The 23819-nt window shown below is 38.4% G+C and overlaps 3 protein-coding genes across 7 annotated transcripts; 2 read left to right on the forward strand and 1 right to left on the reverse strand.

The window, feature by feature from the left end:
• Positions 1–2224: 2224 nt before the first annotated feature.
• On the forward strand, positions 2225–5074 carry LOC103406036 (probable glycerol-3-phosphate acyltransferase 3). Its single transcript, XM_029097902.2, has 2 exons — positions 2225–3020; positions 3895–5074. The coding sequence occupies exons 1-2, from the start codon at positions 2286–2288 to the stop codon at positions 4777–4779; spliced, it is 1620 nt and encodes a 539-aa protein (XP_028953735.2). The 5' UTR covers positions 2225–2285; the 3' UTR covers positions 4780–5074.
• Positions 5075–17603: 12529 nt separating this feature from the next.
• LOC103405931 (probable pre-mRNA-splicing factor ATP-dependent RNA helicase DEAH2) lies at positions 17604–22087 on the forward strand. Of its 5 annotated transcripts, none has more exons than XM_008344960.4 (7): positions 17604–18140; positions 19067–19269; positions 19372–20456; positions 20866–20991; positions 21082–21320; positions 21427–21545; positions 21664–22087. In XM_008344960.4, the coding sequence occupies exons 1-7, from the start codon at positions 17844–17846 to the stop codon at positions 21785–21787; spliced, it is 2193 nt and encodes a 730-aa protein (XP_008343182.1). In that variant the 5' UTR covers positions 17604–17843; the 3' UTR covers positions 21788–22087. The 5 variants fall into 5 exon arrangements, 1 of the variants encoding a protein (XP_008343182.1); XR_003770980.2 differs by having other exon boundaries at positions 17618–18140; positions 20760–20991; XR_003770981.2 differs by having other exon boundaries at positions 17618–18140; positions 20766–20991.
• On the reverse strand, positions 22032–23800 carry LOC103405932 (pentatricopeptide repeat-containing protein At2g13600-like). The gene has a single exon (XM_008344961.4). It carries the CDS (start codon positions 23680–23682, stop codon positions 22153–22155), a length of 1530 nt encoding a protein of 509 aa, XP_008343183.2. The 5' UTR covers positions 23683–23800; the 3' UTR covers positions 22032–22152.
• Between the last annotated feature and the right edge of the window lie 19 nt (positions 23801–23819).

Genomic DNA, 23819 nt, shown 5'->3' on the forward strand with positions numbered 1-23819 from the left:
AATACTTATCAAGGTCATCACTTAACGTTGATAACTTAACAGATATCCAATTTTAAACGTTAAGTAGTTAGTTGAAATTTCATAAGCGTTAAGGCCTGTTAGTTTGTAGCGTTCCTTTGTTCTTAATTAGTTACACAAATTAAGCCAAAAATAAAATAAAAGGACAACAAGACCCTTTTGGTTGGTAGTCATGTTCTCTGTTTTTAATTATTAGTGGATATACCTCATTTAAAGAGGTTCTTAGAATGATCACTAATAATAATTCAGTTATTATAATTGTTCATAATGTATGCTTACAGGTTGCAAGCTGATTAGTCTACCATGCCTCAGTCGGTGACCCTATAACCAATACTTCAGCAAAGAAAAATAAATTGTATACGATATTACAATATATTGAAATACATGCATGTTACATAACACCAAGAAGATGTTCTATAGTCGAAACTACAACATCTTTTAATTACATTGTTGGGTAAATTCTATATTTTATGGTCATGATGATGATTGTTTGATAAATACTTCTAGGGAATTATTATTGGCACTCCAAAAATCTCAATTAGCACTCCAAACTTTCCATAATTAGAAAGAAAAATACACTTGTGAGGAGTGTATAATGAGATTTTGGAGTGCTAATAACAATTCCCTACTTCTAAATGTGGAAATTTTTTGAATTTTGTAAGAAATTTGTTGGATAAATTCTATATATTATGGTCGTGGTCATGATTTTGATTGATAGATACTCTAAATGTGGGAAATGTTTGAATTTTGGGAGAAATTGTATATTTTATGGCCATGATCATAATTTTGTATGACCGATATTTCTAAATGTGGAAAATGTTTGAATTTTGTGAGAAATTGTATATTTTATGGTCATGATCATGATTTCGTATGACAGATACTTCTAAATGTGGAAATGTTTGAATTTTGTGAGAAATTGTGGGATACATTCTATATTTTATGGTCATGATCATGATTTTGTTTGATGAATACTTCTAAATGTGGAAAAAGTTTGAATTTTGTGAGTATGCAGAATGACAATTTGATTAAATGAAAAAATCCATACACAATGACAGTTACTAAATTAAAAGATTAAGGTAAGACTATTTTTTTTAATTAAAAACGCGCAATAGAAATTGTTGATGCACAAAATCAGTGAGAACTTTGGTACAAACAGAAAGTGTCAAGTTTGTGACCTTCGCTAGATTGCTCCGGTCACTAGTGTGGATAAGTATATAAATGGATAGAGACAAGGAAGCAAACACAAGATGTACGTGGTTCACCTAGATTGGCTACATCCACGGAGTAGAGGAGTTCTCATTAATTGTGAAGAGTTTACACAAGTACATAGGTTCAAGCTCTCCTTTAGTGAGTACTAGTGAATGATTTAGTACAAATGACATTAGGGATTATTGTGGGAGAATGATCTCCTTTTATAGAAGAGAGTTTCTAGCTTTGTTCTGGTCTTGACACGTGTCATGCTGTGATTGGCCTTTGATGTTGACACGTGTCGCCATGTGATTGGCCTCTTGGTGTTGACACGTGTTGCGCTGTGATTGGCCTCCTGGTTGGAGAGAACTCTTCTGGATCCTTGACGGTATAACGTTGACTAGTGCTTGGTAGTTTCGGGATTTGTCAAGTATGGTACAAACAGAAATGTTGCTCTTTTGTGACCAAATATTACGGGTTCAAGTCGCGAAAACAATCTTTTTGTAAAGTAAGAATAAGATTGTATACAATCGACGTTCCTCCCCTCCCCCAGGGACCCTCGCAAAGCTGAAGATCTTGTTGGTTTGAGGTTGTCTTAAAAAAAAACGATATAACAATGCTAATTTACATTAAGAAAAGTGAGTTGATAAAAAAAAAACAAAGAAAAGTGAGAAGGTATAATTTATAAACCCAAATCGCAATAAGAGAGGTAAGAAATTAACATTAGTCGATATTAATTTCAACGTAAAGAAAGAAAAAAAAAACTAGAGATGATAGATCTTATAAATTATTTGAAATCTTTTGAATTAAAGAGCGAAATCAGAAAAATATTTTATTGCTATATTTTATTGTTTATTTGGACCATGCAAGTAAGTGTGCATGGACAAGATAGCCTTCTTGCCTCGATCTGGCACTCTGCAGCGCCGACCAGATGCTTATTTAATTGTATTTTTGACTTGAGCATTGTCGTAATAAAAGTGAAGCATGAGGGCATGAAATATATCTCCAAATATAAAAAAACAACATAAGTTGTAAGACTTGTAGCATTGGATTGGAGAATACATATTATTCTTCTAAAAATGCCCACGGCCTTTTTCTTGATGCCATTTTTCTTTTCATATCGCATTTTCTTTCGGAAACTCAGAGGTCTCCCCAGAAGTGTAAGCAGCAACAGCGATGCAACCGGCATATCACCAAGCCAGTCTAAAAATCACAACTCGTTCGGTTCTCTTTACTCTCAAAGATCGAACCTCACAAACCAAACTCGGATTGTCTTCGACGTCGAAGGAGCTCTACTGAAATCCTCTTGTTTGTTTAATTACTTCATGCTCGTGGCTTTTGAAGCTGGAAATTTCTTAAGGGCACTTGTTCTTTTCCTTTTATGCCCTATCATATTTTTCGTCGGTGACGAATTAGGGTTGAAAATAATGGTGATGGTCTGCTTCTTTGGGGTTAAGAAAGACAGCTTTAGAATTGGCACAGCTGTTTTGCCGAAGTTCTTCTTGGAAGATGTTGGGTTGGAAGCCTTTGAGGTGCTAAGAGGTGGGAATATTAAAGTTGGTGTTAGTAAGCTACCGCAAGTAATGATCGAATGCTTCTTAAAAGACTACTTGGAGTTTGATATGGTGATCGGGAAGGAGCTAAAGGCGTTTGGTGGATACTTTTTGGGTATCATGGAGGATGAGGAGAGCAATATTGTTTCGCCGCTTTTGGAAGAACAAGAACATGGTGGACATGATAACATGGGCTTTGATACAATTGGTATCTCTGCCTCCAACAAATTTAATGATCATCAACTATTCTCTTATTGCAAGGTACATCCCTTATTCAATTTTCGCTTGGGTTTAAGTAGTTAATTCAGTTTAATTGACAACCATGGGTACTTAATTAGTTTACTTTCCTTTAATTATATATAAAAATAAAGAATTGAAACTTCATAGGCCATAATGCAAAATTTGAAAAACTATAGTCTATATGAATGTCATTTAGCCAAATTATAATAAAAACGAACTTTGACAAAAAAAAAAAAAAAAAAAAACGAACTGATATTTGTTTTATCAGCTTTTAAGCTGTTAAGTGATATGATAAAACGGTATAACTATATTAGGTTATTAAAACTTAAAGAGATTTAGAGCAAACTCATATAAATCGTATAAACAATTTTCATATATATTAAAGAGATTTGGTTTAGTTTTATACATAATTCATATTTTGGTATAAGTTCATGGACATATCATTTTCGAACATAGGTCAATAAAATAATTTTGTTCAACTAAGATCAATAAATAAAAATTTATTCTCTAACTAAGGTTAATATGATCACCTACTAATATTTCTCTTCACTGACCTTTCCTTAAAAACACAAAATGTTGATTGATCCAACCATATTAGTGAATATATTCACCTCTATAAAACATTTGCAACTTAAGATATTGGAGTAGTGCAATAATGTAGACACAAAGTTATCTGTACTTAATACATGGTATAGAGGGTCATCAAGAATTAATGGTACCATTTGTGTGTGTCTAATTGGATTATTGAAAATTTTGAGAGAAATGGGTTTTAGTCCGGTTAGCCTTTTCTTTTTCTTCCTTGATTGTGATTTGGTTAATTTTATGTTCAATTAAATTTAAGTTATGCAATATTTTCCGTCTTGGCCTGAAAAATTGTTGCAATTTGCACGTACAGGAAGTTTATCTAGTGGGAGATTCAGATAAGAGGAGCTGGAAGAACCTGCCAAGGGACAGATACCCAAAGAAGCTCGTTTTCCATGATGGTCGATTGGCTCTCACACCAACCCCACTTGAAACCCTAGCAATATTGATGTGGTTACCACTAGGAATTGCCCTAGCAATCTTCAGAATCATCGTGGGGAAATCACTGCCTTACGATGTGTCGTTCCCTCTACTGGGTTTCAGTGGTCTACGACTGACTGTGGGAGGTCCAAAAGCCCAGAGTGAAAACCTTCCAAAGGACAAGCCTAGAGGTACGCTTTACGTTTGTAACCATAGAACCCTACTAGACCCTCTCTACCTTTGCTTCGCACTGAAGAAAAATCTACACGCTGTAACGTACAGCCTAAGCAAGATGTCTGAGATCCTCTCACCAATCAAGACCGTCCGATTAACAAGAAATCGCCATCGAGACGGAAAGATGATGGAGAAGTTGTTGAATCAAGGGGACGTCGTTGTTTGCCCCGAAGGAACGACATGTCGTGAACCCTACCTCCTTAGGTATAGTCCCTTGTTTACAGAAATTAGTGACGAAATAATTCCTGTTGCAATCAACACCCAGGTCGGCATGTTCCATGGCACAACTGCTGGCGGGCTCAAGTGCTTGGACCCACTTTTCTTCCTGATGAACCCCTCACCGATCTACACCGTTCAGTTGCTGGAGAAGGTATCCGGGCTGTCCACTTGTCGTGATGGGAATAGATCAAGCTTTGATGTGGCTAATTACGTGCAAGGTGAGATTGGCAAGGCATTGGGGTTTGAATGCACCAAGCTTACAAGGAGAGATAAATACTTAATTTTGGCCGGGAACGAAGGCATTGCTTCTGAATGTACAATTTAAATCCCGAGTATAGTAACGCCAGAGCGTCGTATTTTCCGATTACATTTATGTGAACCAGATTGAAGTGAAATCGACTTGTTACATCAAATTGTTATGACGAGTTGGTAATCTAACACAAAATAATTTCTGTGGTTCACAAATGTAATCTAAATATGCGTTTGCCTTAGTTGAATCTCTTACATTGCAATGTAAGGTTAAGTGTGTGAATAATAGCCGTTTATCAATTAGGGTTTCTTAATCAGAGTGGACAAACTGAACGTGTCATTTACTTTGTATCCATTTAAAGTCTTTGCTTTGGTTTCAAGCTAATGTAGTAGGGTTATTTTATGCACACCCCACAATTTTATGAAAGCACCCCACATTAAAAAACTTTCTCAAAAATTCCAGCGTTGTCCCTCATTCTTCTAAAGCCACCCCCCCACATCCCCACTCCAAAAAACAAAAAGCACAGTCGGCAGCCCCAATTTGACAACCAAGTAGATCTGATTACCTCCATAAACATCGGCCGCAAACTCCAATTTCTTTGTTTACAATCCAACACTTCGACTCACCAACCCGGATACTCCTTTACCTTTATCACCTTCGTCGTCAAAGTCGTCGTCCCGCATAGGCCACCCCATCGTGGCCCTCTTTGTCTCTCACTCTCAAAAGAAGAAAAAAAATGGCGAGACATTTCTTCTAGAGTATCAAATGCAAATGCAATAGAGAGAGAGAGAGAGAGAGAGAGAGAGTTGTGCTATCGTGATGAGAAATTACAATTGGTTGGGCTTTTTTGCCTTTGTTTGCATGAGGTGTGCCGCCAGCAAGGAATAGTTAGGTGGCTGGGGTTTTCTCTTTGTCTACTAACTTAAATTAAATAGGGGTAAAGGAGGAATTCCCTTTATCCATGGGGGGTGCCTTCATAAGATCGTAGGGTGTTAATAGAATTACCCATATAGTATTATTGATTAATGATACATTTTATTGTAGACTAGGGATTCCCTTTATCAAGTATATTATTTTCTCTTCTTTCTTATATGAAAAATGTTAGGGAGACCATGTTTTTAGGCCATATATTGTAGACTATAGTTTGTAGAACACATGATGTGGCGGTTGATTGTTTGATTCTTTCTCACCTCTCCAACTACGTCTCCATGAGGTAGGGTTTTTTTGGCCCATGCCCTAATTTGGTGAGGAGAAATTAATCCAATTCGAAGTTGTTGATGTTTATATCGATTGATCATAGAAGAAAAATTCTGATTCATTTCATTCCTATTAAGCTTCCTTCCTATTATAATCTAGTTCCTTGATTTTGGCTATGGCTAAATGGTTGGTGAATCCTTGCCTTGGAATAAATAAAATCAAATAGATTGATATTGGTACGATCCAACCTATTATAGTCGATGGTTGGATTCTTTCTTTAATATTAAAAAAAATCAAATCATTAACCACCACATCATATGATTTACAAAGACATAATTCAAGTAGACACTCTAGCATCACCATTCTTATATTATCTGTGTTTGGATCAAAACTTGAACTTTGGACTCAGGAAATGGGCTGGCCCAAAAGGATGCCTAAAGGAAGAATTGGCCTAAGCCCAGCCAAAGCCCAGAAAGCAGAAAAGGGCTTTTCTGACTTGGTGCAGCTCATGAAGACCACTTGCTCACCTACCCAAAGGCCAAGTGGTATAGACTAACCAGCTATACAGCCCATAAAGTACTTTATAATGGCAGAACAAGTAAAAAAGCTGATGAGTCACTGCCTCTCAAGTTGCATTCGGGCAAGGCTGCTGCTACAAGAGGCCAAACTGAGTTGTCTATAAAAGAAGAAAGAGAAGTCAGGATTAAGGACACTCAAACAAACAAACAAATGCAAGCACAAACTCTGCTCAAAGCCAGATTTGCCTTCAAAACGAAGCTGTAGTCAGCCCAAGCCTTCATCCCTCTCGGGACAAGCCTTCACTCAAACCCTTGTAATAGCTCTGCTACCCTGTTCAACCTTGCTGTAGTATCGATTTCTCTTTGTAAACTCCTCTCCTTACCTCTCCCTAAAAGCTCTCAGACCCTTGATAAGCCACAAAGACAGGAACCTGCAAGACGACCAGGCTTGCCCGACAAGGTTAAACCTTGTCGACCTTCTTTGTCTTTGTCTTTTCATTCATTAGCCTAGCAATATGTGGTATACTTCCAGTTGTATTCAAGTTATTTCTAGTGAGATGACTATTAAAAGAATCTCTTAGTACTTGGATCCGATTTGAATATATCTTCATTGTTCAAACCAGATCTAAGTTCTAAGCCCTCGGACATGTAAATTTGATCAGTTGAAAGTCCTTGACCTCAAGGCATAAAAAAGAACCTTATGTGGACTTAACCCATCCACGATAGTTCTTGATAAACAAGAAGTCCGAAGTTACTTGGGGCGCAAGTAATCGACCTACCCCTTAGTTTTATTTCTATTATATTATGATTATCATAGAACGCTTAAGCATGGAATGGATTCTGATAGGAAGCCTCAAGGCCTACACCTAAGGCCCCACAAAGGCACCTATTTGGATTCATTCCGTTCCGCGGTCTAGAACGTTTGAGTATAAGAACGAATTCTGATGGGAAGCCTCAAGGCCTACACCTAAGGCCCCACAAAGGCACCTATTTGGGTTCGTTCTATCTCTCAGATTCGGGTAATCAGAAGTATAATAGTTGTAAGGCTCCTGCAATCAATCGAATGAATATTATATGTTCGAGCACTGGTTTAGTTATTTATGGGAAGCCTCAAGGCCTACACCTAAGGCCCCACAAAGGCACCTGTTATAACTAACACGGTTTCTCGGGCATATATATATATACAACTAAAGCGCGACATCCATTTTACATCTGCCATGCTAAAGATGGCAGTGGCTCGCCTGAGTACTTAGAAGTTAATCTTGATTGTGAGCCTCAAGGCCTACACCTAAGGCCCCACAAAGGCACCTCTCAAAGTTAACGTTGTCCTTCTCTTCCAGCCTTGCCCGACAAGCCGTGCCTGACGAGTCTTGCCCGATAAGCCTTGCCCGACGAGGCTTGCCCGACAAAGCCCGACAGTGAAGCAGAAGCCCGATAGCAGCCCTCAACCGGCGCCAACCTCCCGGGGAGCTGTGCGCTCGTTGGCCAGGAAACGTCCCCGACGGAAATTCCTGACGCGAACAATCTGTAGATTGTAAGTTCCAACTGTTTCGCTGAAATTTGTAACTAAATATTGGTCATGACTTCTCAGCTCTCTCTTTTTTATACTCAGAAGTGTTAACATGTTTTAATTTTGTGTAGCCATCTTTTTATATACACACAAGCCTCTTCTCAACAAGATCTTGTTTTATTGTAGCAAAAACAAATAAATATAAGATCATCATAGTAATTATGTATTCACCATATATATATATATGAGGCCTGTAAAGGAAGTGATTTCCATTTTTTTTTAAATGAGGATTATTTGTGAGGCTTACACCACATCGAACTTCAATGATCCAAATTGTCTATTTTATAAGTTGCACCTCATATATCATCCTTACAAAAAGCCAAATCGAAAATATTAAGACATCTAATTGAGTTCAAAGAAATTAACGAATACTTTGTTCTATAAGAAATATTGAAATTTCATCGTAATAATTAAATAGGCAAATGGTTTCGGATTGAATTAAATTTTTGGAAGAATGATCTATGAATCAAGACTTACAAAATAGATGATTCAGATCGTTTGAAGTTCGATGTGGAGTGGATCTCCCACAATTAGTCCCCATTTTTATATATGTGGAAATGGCATATGAGAACCTTCCTATGCTCGTGTTTATATTCTTATAACTCTTCCTTTCATCATGTTTATTAGATTCAAATCATTGAAATGCAAGGGCTATCTATTCAAATGTGAAATTTTTATGAGACAAAAAGCATACAATTTACGTTTAGGGCTTTCTCTATTAGCCACTTCTGTGCCTCTACTGTTTGAGCACCTAATTAAGAGTATCTGTCCTTGGGGTGAAATTGTTTTCTCTTTTTTCTTTTATGTACTTTTTGTAATTGCTGCAGAGAAGAACCTTTGCTTATATTTTGTTAAGTGTCGTCTTCTTTCTGTATGTCTATTTTTCTTAAAAACTACCTACGCTAATATGTCCGTTTGAACTTTATTTTCTAAATGTTCTCTATCTTCTGACCCCCAAAAAAAATGCATACAATTTACGTGGTTATGGGTATATCATCAAGTGCTAGGTCGTGCAATGAGGGAAATATACAAAAACCGAAAGAAAAAAAAAAACGTATTTCTTGCCTTGACACTATTTTTTCAAATTACATTGCCTATAGAAAAGACAAATCATCTTTTACAAGATCATGTGATTGCTTCGTCTGTAAATGCAGGCCCTAATAAACAAATATTGATTAGACTGAAGAGAGCTGGAATCGTGCATGGGTCGAAATGAAATGCATGGCTGTTTGTAAATAGGTGGTTGTTCTTGCGTGTGGATAATCTAATATATATATCCAAATCACCAACCAAACTAAACAAAATTAATTTTGTTGGATCAACAAAATACTTCATTGAATGTGTTGCAAAGGCTTTTGGATCCTTCTCCTTCTGTTTTGGGTCCCTTGCTTCTTTCAAACAAAAATTAATTAAGTGTGTAGTCAAAGTGATCAAACTCCATCACCATGTGCTGTTTTTCTTTTTGGGAGGCTTGGGGCTGGGGATCCGACTGAAGGAATCCAAGCACTAATCACCATTTCCATGCCCAACTCGTACCTATGAAGTGGCATATGACTTGTCTCGTTTGCTGATAACATTGTGTGTACCTTGATATTGGTATGTTGTGTTTACTATCTTTGTGGTGGATCTACACCAATAGTGTTTGTGGGTGGTGCGTATACTTGAAATAGTCACTTAGAGAATTATTATGTTTGTATGTGTGAATTATCTTCATATCAATAAATTTGATCACCCAAAAAATATACAACGTGGCAATCTTTATAACTATTCTCGTTTATTAATACAAAATCACTATATTTCTTGCAAAAAAAATCACGTCTAATAATTGATATATTTCTTCTAATAAGGCAAATGATTGTAAATGTGAATGCACCTTTTTGTATACATATATATAAGGTGGAGTACGAGCTTCTCATTCCAAAAACGCGTGTTCCCCTTGTAGACCAGCCATTATACAAGATGTTTAAAAATGAAAAATCACAATTGACTAGAGACAGATGGAAATATATTTTCAAAAGAAAAACTAAAATTTTAAAGAACAGAGACAGATGGAATCATGGAAATCAGGTGGTGGTTGAATGGTATTTGTCTGGGTCCAATATGTTTGAGTAAAATCCAGGTCTCAATAATGTTTTGTGGTCTCAAAATCATTGTACTTACTTGAGGATAAAGTTAGGATTAAGGATTTAATTCGGGATTTACCCATTGCACAAGGAACATGATATTAAAGTTGTTATTCTTGCTAATAGGGTTTCTAATCCTGATTTGTTGAAGAGATATAGACATATTCGGTTGCCTATTAGGTCCAAATGATGGGCTAAGCTTATTAGGTTAACATGGAGTACATATTTATCAATGTTTTTATTCTAATTTTATTTATTATTTTAAGAGAATTTTGATTCTTTGCTTTATATTTCAATTGTGTGACATGTGAATCTATTTACAGCATAAAGTGGTGAAACAAAGGAATTTTGGAGTAATTCTAATTGGAATAGGTTCACGAGTCTTGCAAAATAATTGTGTCACAATTCCAGATTTCCGTCTTTCTAATCGTATACTTACATCTCAAGTGCCAGAATCAGTATTTATGAACTTACAAATATTAGCAACTAATTTGGTTAGTGTGTATTTTAAACTGATTTTCCTTTTTAATCTTAATTGTTTGGGTGCAAAATCATCAATGTATCTCTAGTTAGACTAGCAATCTCTTGTTGTTTAGGTACTCCTTAGAGCAATTCCATTCCTAAGACTTTACGCCAACACCCAACCCATTTATCCACTCAAGTGAACAGTAATAGACCCCAGTGAACTATAGGCCAAATCATCTCCACTCCTAAAAAAATGCGCTGGCACCCAGTCTAAAAATGCGTTGGCACAAACGATCTCCACCCCTACAAAATGAGCTGGCACCCAGCCTATTTAAAATATTATATATATTTTAAAAAAGAATAAATAAATAAATAGTTTTAATTTCGGATAGGATTTTTAACCAATCTTGTCACGCCATGTGTCATTATCCGAACGTACTATTTTGTGAATAGATTTCCGCTAAGATTTTCAACAAATCCCAACAAGCCACGTGTCACTTCTTGTTTACAATAATTTAGCCAACAAGTAAGGGATGAGTTGAGTTTTTTCCAACGACCTTGAAGACCTTGACTAGTTCTTGCGTCTTTTCCATGTACATCGCAAAATGCTTTCGTAATTTTACCCCACATTTCTCGCTTATCCATCTCATTACCCGTAATTGGGTCATGAGTAGTGTGAACCCAACATTCACACAACGTAACATCTTCAATGTGCTTCCACGAAGACATTTTTCTCTCTCTCAAAGTGTAGAAAATATTGAAATGTAGATAGTGTAGAAAGTGTAGAAAATATTGAAATATGGTGTAAGGTGAAAGATGAGGGTTAGGTATTTATAGAATTTTTTTTTTATTTTTCTGTATTTTAAATTTTTTTTTAAATTTTTAATAAATTTTAATGTAGTAAATTAATCTAGATCGTTGGATTTGGAAAATATTCAAATCCAACAGCCAATAAGCTGCCACGTGGCCAACAATCATAATTCTGACCGTTGGGCCCCTTTTTTTTGTTGGGGAAAAAACGTGGACCATTGATCTGTGATCGGACAGTCTAGTTTAAAAGTCAAATTCAATTTTTTTTAAGGTTGGAAATCCAACGGTCTAGAAAAACTAGCCGTTGTAAATCTAACGACACAGAGAGGGCCACGTTGTCGAGCCCGGGTGAATGGTGATTGCGTTTGCCAGCGGGCCCTGTCGCCTGCTTTCTTGTCTCCTACTCGTGCCAATGCGCAAGTGAACGCCACGTGCCAACCAAATAGGGCGGTCCCTTGGTTAGTAAAAAATAAGCTGGTTTGTTGCCTGACTTAGGCTGGGTGCTAGGCAAGTTTGTGGGCTGGAGTGGATTGACTGACCCCAGCCTATTTTGACTGGGTGCTAGCACACTTCCCCTCCGGTGGAAGTGCTCTTAGTTAGTGTGTGGGAAATTTTATTTAAACCCATTTAACCTATTTATACACCCAACTTACTCTTTGCACCCATTTGATTTTTAACTAAATTATTAATATCTCTTTAAACCCAAATTTAATACCTAATATACCCTCATAAACCCAATTCAATATGTAGATTTATTTTTACACCCATTTGAACAGATGTAAGATTGATTTTGAACAATTGAATTTTGAACTGATGTAAGATTGAAATCGAAGAAGAAGACTAAGAAGATGGAGAGAAAATGGGGGTTTGGGTGTGAGTTTTGGAGATTGATTTTGGGTTTAAGCTTGGTTTATGTGGCGATGTGCGGGTTTTATATGATGGTTTTGGGTGCATTGAAACCAATTCTGTCGCCGGAGATGGTGAGAAATGTTGGTGAAAAATCTTGGGTTGTGGATGATATGAATGGCAGCTGAGGTTCTTGCAGAAAGAGATGCATGGTCTTGTTCCTGGGAGCAGTAGCGGAGCCAAGGTTGACTTACCTAAAAATGAATTCCTTTTTACTTTACGCTCTGGATCGAGTTTTTTTTGTCGAACCCGTCGAATGCCATCTGATCGTCTAGGCATTCAGAGGAGCAAAATGCAGTTAGTTATCTGCACCATCAAAATTTCAGGTTGCATGTTAATGCAAGTTTTAAACCCCGTTGTTTTGATGCATCTAACAAATAAGGAAAAGTGTAACATTTCAGCAAGTTGCTAAAAATGCATAATATGCAGGTGTCCATTACTTATCAGTCAAAAACAAATTTCTGTACCAAATTTCTGTACCTAATTATATATACTATTGGCTAGCAACAAATTTTTGTACCTAATTTCTTAAAATAGATTAGACTAAAAACATGGGGATAATATGAATGGCAGGCTGAGGTTCTTGCAGAAAGAGATGCAGGGTCTTGTTCCTGGGAGCAATAGCGGAGCCAAGGTGAGGGCAATGAGATTCCTTGACCCCAATAACCTTGTGCCGACAACCCCAAACAAGAAGAAGAAGAAGGAGCTTGGTAAGTTGTGCGATGCGCGTAAGGTGTTTGAGGAAATGTCTGAACCATGTGTGGTTGCGTGGAATGCGATGATTGATGGGTTTGGGAAGAATGGGGATATGGGTTCTGCTGGTTTGCTATTTGAAAGCATGTTAGAAAGGGACGTGGTTTCATGGACAAGCGTTATAAGCGGGTTTGGGAGAAATAGGTGTGGTTGTTGTGCTGGAATCGAAATGGGGGTTTGAATCCTTGACTCGAAGTGCGAATTTGATCAAGGGAATGAGAGGGGTGGCATTGTGCTTGCTGATGTTTTTCGGGGTTTTTCGTAGGGGTTTTGGGGTTTTGCAGTTAGGTTTCGGCATTGGATTTGAAGGGGGATACTAATGGGTGGAAGAGCTGGGCGCTTGTGGTGGTGCAAATTGTGGTGACTGCAACTTTTCTCGTGCTGTTGATGCTCTACAATGCTGCTGCGAATACGGTGTTGTATATGTATTGCCGGGCTGTGAATGGTGAGCTTGCCATGGACATTGCAGAGGGGTTTGCTAGGGAGTATGCGAGCTTGCCCTTCGACAATGAAAAAGTCCTTCATGTTGTTTTGATTGCACATGCTTGACGAGGAGCTTGAGGTCAGTCAGTCACCTTTGTGATTGCTAGTTCATCAGCGTCGAACTTTATTTGTAAATAGACTTGTAAATACAAATGATGTTGCTTTATTTTCGTGTTTTGATGATTGTGGCCGCAATTAAGCTCTCATCAGATCAGATTAAAAGTTCGAAACCAAACTCTTGAGAAAAATTTCTATACATGGCATGCCATCATTGCCATGCCTGGCTCCTTGCCGGCCTCACAAATGAATTTAAAATTAAAATCACAGTTGATGACGATCAGAGCTTTCTTGTGTTAGCTGGGGCAGAGGAAGATGATTGAATTGTACGAATTTCACATTCACGTTTTAGTAAGTAGAATGAGATTTAATTTCAAACGGAGAATAGAGTTTACCAATAGTCTTTACAAGAAGAAAAACCATGTTTTAATCATCTTCAAGATCCACAACATCATTAGTGGCTCCATTCACTAGCCCTCGAAGTTGCTTGAATTGATCCACACGCCCCTAGTATTTTGAGTACAAGTTTTTCACCCTAATATCATTGTTCATTTGACTCTTTTTGTGCCACATGGTAGAAACTGGTGGCATAGGGTGACCTTCACACAAATGTACCTACAATACACAAAGTCATCAATCAATTTAGAGTTATCAAATATGATAAAATAAATACATATGTAAAAAGAAAAAACATATCTTATACCTGGATAAAATGATGATCTTCAGTTAGATAACCAATGGCAACCTCATGTAGGTTAGTATCACCTGATTGAGATGATGATTATAGAGTATGGAAGAAACGTAATGCATTGTGTCATGCTCAAGTGTATCAAAACCACGTTATAACATGTTGCAATTATATGCCCCATATCTGGCATGGTCAACCAACTATACTCTGGTGCAAAACCATCTTCAAAATAATCAAGTGCTCGCTCAATCTCCGCATACAAACTATACCTCATAAGTTGTAAATTGATCAGTACAATCCACCACACATTCTTGTCCAACCTCGTTGCCTCGATCAGAGGCATCATTGAATTCTTGTTGCTAAAAAATAAATGACAAAATTATGATTACAATAAAAAACCTTCATGTTATGATTAAAAACAAATGGACAAGTAGCTACATTGATGTAACTGGTGTTTGGGGTGTAGTCAGACTACACCAACGGAGAAGAAAAAAAAAACATAAAAACAGAAGAAGCAATCCTTGCAATATTTGCAAGTAAGACGATGCCATGATTTTGGGTTGACTGGGAAGAAAAAATAATAATATAAAAAAGAAGAAGCAACTGATGCCATCATTTTTTGTTGACAGAAGAAAAATATATAATATAAAAAAGAAGAAGCAACTGATGCCATCATTTTGGGTTGACAGAGAAGAAAAAAATATAATATAAAAAAGAAGAAGCAACCGATGCCATGATTTTGGCCTGATAGAGAAGAAAAAAAAAATATCTGCAAGTAAGACTTTTGGGTTGCAGAATTCGTATTTGGACTCTTAGTTTGCGCCAATAGTGATGCCATGATTTTGGGGTGTAGTCAAACTATACCAACAGAGAAGAAAAAAAAATATAAAAACACAGAAGCACCAAACGGAATAAGGTTCTTTGGAGTGCAGATGGACAGGGAAACCGATTGCATCAATTTATTGTTGCAGAAAGATAAACAAACCATCTAGGATTGATTGAAAAAAAATTATAACCAAAATACTCATCTTCTAAATTCTAAAAAATTGATATCGAACGAACAAAAAATTCATAAATTGAGTCATATCTTGATTGGAGGATTCAAAACTTTAAAATCATCATCCATCAATAGAAAAATTTATTTTTCTCTATGAGAGCTATTAGGGTTTTAGCCAAAATGAAAGTAAGATAAACAAATAATGATCGGTTCGTATTGCTGTTTGACGAAGCATATGTCAGACAAGAATGATCAGTTCGTATTGCTATTCGACGTAAGTAAAACCCTTTACAGAAAAAAAAAGGGACAAATTAACCAAAAAAATATAGAGAAAGATGCAATTCAATAAAAAAAGGTGAGCAGGATTTGGTACCTGGGTTCTTCTTCTTTCTCTTCTATCTACTACAAAATGTGCAAGCACTGGGGAAGAGAAGAGACACTTGCTTCACCTTCTTCGGTTTTCTAGGGTTTTAGCTAGTAGGGTTTAATTATAGTGTTTGGGTTTATTGATAAATTTAAGTTTTATTATTAATTTCATTTTGTACTTAATAGTAATTATGCAATAGGGTAAAATAGACAATTAACATTCAAAATTTTAAGTTGGGTGTAAAAAGAGGTTGCATGAGTTTAAATAAAATTTCCCTTACCGTGTGCATAAGGAAATCGAGTTTTGCACACCTTTTTTCTTCGCTGCACCCCCGGTTTATTTTATAGAGAAACCTCTCAGTTCCATCCAACTACATGATCACCTATAATCCAACGGCACTAGTTTGATTGCAGTCTTTGTCCATTAATATTTAGTTCATTAGTGAAGATAGAAGCCTGTTTAGTGAGATTAACTTTATTCATATGAAATATTTTAATGTGGGTGGCAGTCAGGACAATTAGGACCAGCAAAGAACAAACGAATTTTCACTGCACGGTTAAAAACGCATGTAATTCTACGGAGAGGTTGTCGACTTGCAAATGTGCAGAGCAGCTGCCTCCGCTGCAATCTTTGGCTGCGGCACAGGGTCTTGTAGGTCAGGACTGATAGGAAACATATGACACTGCATAATCTTCCATTAGTTGGTCCACGAGCACAAGGGCTATTGCAGCTTCCATCATTGGCAAAACTGCGCCGTTCCACCATGTAAAACATATGTAATCAGGGACGAAAGGTGAAAGTATGAAGTTATGAACACGAAGATGACGGATTTGATTAATGCAAATTTTTCTATTAAATACCATAGAAGACCAATGCACATTCCTCAAGGATCCGTCTCTTCTTTTTAGATGAAATATATCTTATAGCATAAAAGAAAGGAAAATGAATTCGAAATTCACTATGGTTTGGTCAGTTGTAATTTGCAACTGGAAGGACCGCTATGCAGAAAAAAAAGAATGTACATAGAGAATGATGCATGAGAGTTCACATATCATTCACAGATGCACCTCGCGGAACAACACAAGGATCATGACGACCACGGGCTGCTAGTTCTCTCTTTCTTTTGATCGTCACTGTATTCTGCTTCTTCTGCACCGATACAGCAAAATCACCACGACGGATCGGTGAAACGTTTGAAATGTCATACTACAAAACGAGGTACTATGTATGCAGAGCTGCGATACTAGTATATAGAGTATATATATGAAGAAGTGTCTCAGGGATTATTACTTTAACTACAATAACATTCTGAGTTTTAGTCTGCAGTTCACTTTTAAGGGAATGATACAGCTTGGAAATTCAAATGGCTTGCTACATGACATTTTAAATTGATATCCGTTATCGCACCTGATCAAGTGTTAAGAGTGTGATGATCAACCAACTCGTCGGGAAGCATAACCTTCTGAACCAGTGAAACATAATCAAGGACCTGAAAATGTGACAAACATTTAGAAATTGTAAAACAAAAATTTCAATCAGTAAAACCAAGTGTTGCTGATAATTTACAGACAAACTGTTTGCCCTAATGTCACTGAATCTATTGCTAAATCTAATGGAAATGTTAAATGTGCCATTTCCTATGCAAATGACATGTGACTAACATGGTGGAAACAGGTGTTGTGACTTTCAATAATAGATCCGAGTATGAATCAAAGATGATCTGATCCAAATCCGACCTGTTTACAAATCTAGGTGGGGGATGGGTGACTCAACCGCCACTCCTTTTCGTTTTTAGTTGAGGTAGTTTGATATATTGTTAACAGCGGTTTGGGTGTCTAAAGAAATCCAAATTTTGATTAGGCCTCACAGTATTACAAATGCAGTGATTGGGCCTCCGACTTAAGGCCGGCCCAAACTGAAATTGTAAGGTATCCATTTCCTGGCCTGCAACAAGGGAGGGAGGAAGGGACTCAATCGTAATTCTGAAATTTCACCACCTATAATATTGCGCAGCGCCAAAGCCCTAGCACCCCTATCTCTCTCTCCAAAATCCTCAATCTTCTTCCATCTTCTAGGGTTTACGAAATTTAGGGCTAAATCGTAAATCGGAAAGGAAAGCCTCTCTCTTCGGATCCTATCCGACCTTTTTAGGATCCAAGTGATAGGATTTTGGGGCGTTTTTGCCGCCGTTAGGGTTTTTGATTGATGGGTACGGAGAGGAAGAGGAAGGTCAGCTTGTTCGACGTGGTGGACGAGGCTTCCATCACATCGGCGAAGATGAACAAATCGAACGGCAGCGGAGGAGCTGCTGCCAACCAAAACGCTGTGAACAGTCTTATCAATCGGTGGACCGGGAAGCCGTACTCTCAGAGGTACTATGAGATCCTTGAAAAGAGGAAGACGTTGCCTGTTTGGCACCAGAAAGAGGAGTTCTTGCAAGCTTTCAAGGCCAGCCAGTCTCTCATTTTGGTTGGTGAAACGGGTAGCGGTAAAACCACTCAGGTTCGTTTCTTCAAACTTTGTTACTGTATTTTTCGTCTATTTTGTAGCATGAAATATGTAATGGAATTAGAAGCTGAATAAAAATTCGAACTTTGTAATGCATATTATCAAAAAAATAATGTTTTGTTGATTAGAAACTCCATAAACAATGGCCTTACATGTTTTGATTTTTTGCAAAATTGCAATAGGGTTATGCTTTTCCCTTCTTGTTAATTTGAAATATTGTTGCTTTTTGTGGTGTTGAGAGGGAGAATACAGTGGCATATTTAAAACCCCTGTAGTCCAAATTATTTGTGCATTGCTTTTTAAATCCAGTTGTCAAGCTATGCAACAATGGTTAAGCTTAAATAGCGGTCTTGTGTTTTACACCGTAATGATGCATATGGGAATTAATTCTGTATTGGGGGTCGATATTACCCGATGCACCTCTACAATTTTTCTGAACCACATTTGTCACCCTTGGCCGAGGGTACACTTTTACCATAATATCATTTATGGCAGTGCCATTAACTAATTAGAATGTAAAGGTATGTAATTATAGGCCCTGTATAAACGATTTGGTTGAACTTTATATTTCGTGCCGCTTTCTCAACACAACTAGGTGCCTACTGGAAATTTAAAGAAACTGGACACTTTATATTTTTTTTTCTGGTAACATTAGGACCAAAGCCAAAATTATGGTAGAACTAGATGGGGCCTAGCCATGCTTTTTCTGGTCTTCCTGGATACACCACAACAAAAAATCTGGGTGAATGTGGGATAGGGCTTTATAAATCATAGATTATGCTCTATAAACCTGTTAGAAAGTTGATTGTGAGATTATTTTATCTTCTCCTCTGTATCGTTCTTGCTGAAGGTCATGTAAAGAATGAGAATTGTTGAAATTGTCTGACAATGGCAATTGTCTATGTACTTCTCTTTTACAGATTCCTCAATTTGTTTTGGAAGCTGTCCATTCAGAATCTTCCGATAAACGCAAGAAGATGATGGTTGCGTGTACCCAACCACGTAGGGTGGCTGCAATGTCAGTATCCCGTCGTGTTGCTGAAGAGATGGATGTAACCATTGGAGAAGAAGTTGGTTATAGCATCCGTTTTGAAGACTGCAGCAGTGCCAGAACTGTGTTGAAGTAAGCTCAACACCTTTTCTGCTCTTTTCTATTGCTGTATCATTTCTGCTCAGACCCTAGGGAAAGACATGTTACTTACAGGTTATGCATTTTGTGTGGCAGGTATCTCACCGATGGAATGCTTTTAAGAGAAGCAATGACTGATCCACTTCTAGAAAGATACAGCGTGGTAATTCTTGATGAAGCTCACGAAAGAACTTTAGCCACAGATGTTCTATTTGGGCTTTTGAAGGAAGTGTTGAGAAACAGACCTGATTTGAAGGTGGTTGTGATGAGTGCTACACTTGAAGCTGAAAAGTTTCAGGGTTATTTCAGTGGTGCGCCACTCATGAAAGTTCCTGGAAGGCTTCATCCGGTGGAAATTTTTTACACTGAGGAACCTGAAAGGGATTATCTGGAAGCAGCAATTCGAACAGTTGTGCAGATTCATATGTATGAGACCCCAGGAGATATACTTGTTTTTCTAACAGGAGAGGAGGAGATAGAAGATGCATGCCGCAAAATAAACAAGGAAGTCGGAAATCTGGGTGACCAGGTTGGTCCTGTGAAAGTGGTGCCTCTGTATTCAACTCTACCTCCAGCTATGCAGCAGAAAATATTTGATCCTGCTCCTCCTCCCATAAAAGAAGGTGGAATTCCTGGAAGGAAGATCGTGGTGTCAACAAATATTGCAGAAACTTCTCTGACTATTGATGGAATTGTTTATGTTATTGATCCCGGATTTGCTAAACAAAAAGTCTATAACCCAAGAGTGCGTGTTGAATCCTTGTTGGTATCTCCAATTTCCAAGGCAAGTGCACATCAGAGGTCAGGTCGTGCTGGAAGAACTCAGCCAGGAAAATGTTTCAGACTTTATACTGAGAAAAGTTTCAATAATGATCTTCAACCGCAAACGTATCCAGAAATTTTGAGATCAAACCTTGCAAATACAGTTCTTACTTTGAAGAAACTAGGAATAGATGATCTGGTTCATTTTGATTTTATGGATCCCCCTGCTCCTGAGACATTGATGAGAGCACTAGAGGTCTTGAATTATTTGGGAGCATTGGATGATGAAGGTAACTTGACCAAGCTAGGGGAGATTATGAGTGAGTTCCCGTTGGATCCTCAGATGTCAAAGATGCTCGTAGTCAGCCCTGAGTTCAACTGCTCAAATGAAATTTTGTCAGTATCTGCCATGCTCTCAGGTACTTTATTTTCTATTTTGTCATTGCTTTCTCAGTTGTGTCTGTCTAGGCTCTTATCTACATCAAAGTAGATAAGGTTGGGCTGCATGATTCTTGATTGCATGCCTTTGAGTCTGTTATGTGTACAGACATTTTCTTTTGTGCACACACTATCTTAACTAAAATCTGCATGCTAATGCTTATGCATGTGGTTGAATTAGTACTGTGTCAAATTAGGTTGTCATCAGCAACTGTCTTGTCTGGGTTCCATGCCCCCGGTTGGCATGTACCTATGGATTTTTAAGTAATTGCTGATGCATATAGTTGCAGTTTCTCAGTATTATCTCATGAAGCAAATGGTGTCGTCTCGCCTCTATGCATCTGCTAACGTTCCATGGGCCTCCTCTGTGATAACCAATTTATTTCTTAGTACCCAATTGCTTTGTCCGGCCTAGGGAGGCTCAAAAAGCTGCTGACGAAGCAAAAGCTAGGTTCGGGCACATTGATGGAGATCATCTCACACTTCTGAATGTGTATCATGCATACAAGCAAAATAGTAAGTACATGTATCTGTTTGTTTCATTACTGATTTGAAGTTGATCATCCGGTGTCTTGGTATTAAAATTTATTTCTGAATGGTGTGTAGATGAGGATCCGTCATGGTGCTATGAGAACTTTGTGAATCAGAGGGCATTGAAGTCTGCAGACAACGTCAGGCAGCAGCTAGTGCGCATTATGGCCCGGTTTAACCTCAAGCTATGCAGTACTGAATTCAATAGTCGTGACTACTACATCAACATAAGGAAGGCCATGCTAGCTGGATATTTCATGCAGGTGGCTCATCTGGAACGTACTGGACACTATCTGACAGTGAAAGATAACCAAGTACGTAAATTTACTCTTTACTTTCCATATAGGCCATATGATATTTCCCTTTTTACCCTTATCAGTGTTTGTGCCCGCCTCTTATATGTATGATCTTTGTTCGCAGGTGGTGCATTTGCATCCGTCGAATTGCTTGGACCACAAGCCAGAATGGGTGATCTACAACGAGTATGTTTTGACAAGCAGGAATTTTATCCGTACAGTGACGGATGTTCGTGGGGAGTGGTTAGTCTCTCTCTCCCCCTCTAGTTTCTTTCAATATTTTCCAAATACCCGAATTTAAACTGTGTCCCTATTCTCTCGAGTATATCTGTTTCTAATCTTCCATATTACATGCCTACAGGCTGGTCGATATAGCACCCCACTACTATGACTTGGCGAATTTTCCCCAGTGTGAGGCCAAGCGTGTTCTTGAGAAGCTATACAGGAAGCGGGAGGACAAGGATGAGAACAAAAACCGAAAATGAAGCTCTTGGCCCTGAATCTTCGGAAAGTGCGGAATTATTCCGAGAAACAAAGGAGCAAGCGTTGAGAGCTGGTTGAAATGATCAGATTTCAGCAATTTGCTTCTTTGAGCATCCCAGTTGTCACTGTAATTGGGGAAAGGCCTTGCATTGTCTCGGTACCATTTTTCTTGAATTTAGTTTTCGTAGTCTATCTATAGTTTTGTATCGTACTCACGATTGTCATTTGATCATGGATGTGACGGTATTACACAAGGTTATATTTTGATTTTAATCAATGAAGGTCTATTTTCCAAGCGTAAATGTTGTGGTAGGGTAAATCGGACCTCGTAATCTCAAATGTGTTTTGGTCAGTTTCATGAATCTGTTCATCTCATTCCTTGTGGAGATTCGACCCAGCTACCGGCGTTCTGCTTTCGAATGCCTTTCTCTTGCATCGTCTTCCTAAACTCTTGGACGCTGTTCCATGCTCCTCTTTCGCCGTGAATCTTTGAAAGCGTCGAATATCCTGCGGGATGGGCATGTCCCAGTTTGTCAATTTCTGTAGCAGCCAACTCGCCAAGTTCGAGACTTGAATGCAAGCCACATGCACCAAGCAATGCGACCCAAACCACCACATCCGGCTGAAATGGCATCCCTTGTATCAACTTCTCGGCTTCCTCTAGCTCACCTGCTCTCCCATATAGGTCAACCATGCAAGCATAGTGCTCGACCTTTGGTTCAACTCCGAACTTTGCTTTCATGGAGTTAAATAGGATTTTGCCTTTTTCAACCATCCCGCCATGCCCACAAGCCGATAACAGGTTTACAAACGTTACTTCGTCAGGCCTACAACCGCACTCGGTCATGCTCTGAAACTCCTCCAATGCTCTTGTAGCGAGTCCGTGCCTGGCATAACCTCCTATTATCGAATTCCATGTCACCAGGTTTTTCCTTGGCATTGATCTGAAAATGCATAGTGCCGCGCCAATGTCTCCACATTTTGCGTACATGTCAACAAGTGAGGTTGACATGATGACGTCCTCTGGCACACCGAACTTTAAGATGCTCGAGTGAACTTGCTGTCCCAAGACAAGTGAAGAACAACCAGCACATGCATCCAACACGCTTGAAAAGGTAAAATGGTTTGGCCGAGTCCCCGATTTCAACATTAAGAGGAAAAGATCCAAAGCATCCACAAATTTATGGCTTCTCACGTACCCACTGATCATAACAGTCCATGAAACCACATTCTTTTCACTCATCTTGTCGAAAACAGAGCGAGCTTTGTTAACCCTCTTATTGCTGATATAACCATTCACCAGACTAGTCCACGAAACAACGTTCCTTTCCAACATCCCATCAAAAACTGTCTGAGCCTCATGGATGCACCCCAATTCCATGTAACTCGAAACCAAAGCGTTCCAAGACGAGACATCCTTCACTGAAATCTCATCAAACACTCCGCTCAAAGCTACCCGATTGCCCGCATTTGCGTACCCTTTCATCAGCGCTGACCCAACAAACACACTCGAGTTGAGCGCCAAGCGGACTACAACGGCATGAACCTGCGAGACCAAAACATTAAACGCTGTGCCCAAAAACGCGTTGAGTACTATCGAGACAGTGTACTCGTTTGGTCTGAATCCATCTCTTGTCATTTGCAAGAAACATCGATTAACTCCGTGTGGGTTTTTGGCCTTCTGCAAACCCGACAACATGGTGTTCCACGAAACGACGTCTCTCACGGGCATTTGATCGAACAGGTCCTGTGCACTTGGCGTTTGGTCATTTCTCACGCACTCTGCAATCTTTCTGTTACATGACAGAATGTTATAGGATGCAGGGAGACTGGCTGCCGGAAGCGTACAAAGCTGGCGGTAGTTTGTTAGGAGCGAGGTTTTGTCTAACCTGCGCATCACGCGTAGTAAGCTAATATGCTCGGATCAAATTCTCCAACTTTCGGAAAAACATGCGCTGAAATTAGTTCATCACGTACCATGTTGAAGTGAAATAATCCAATGGATAAGATTGAAGTGAGAATTTAATCCAAAGA

This window comes from Malus domestica, chromosome 17, assembly GCF_042453785.1.
Source record: "Malus domestica chromosome 17, GDT2T_hap1".
Classification (NCBI taxonomy): domain Eukaryota; kingdom Viridiplantae; phylum Streptophyta; class Magnoliopsida; order Rosales; family Rosaceae; genus Malus; species Malus domestica.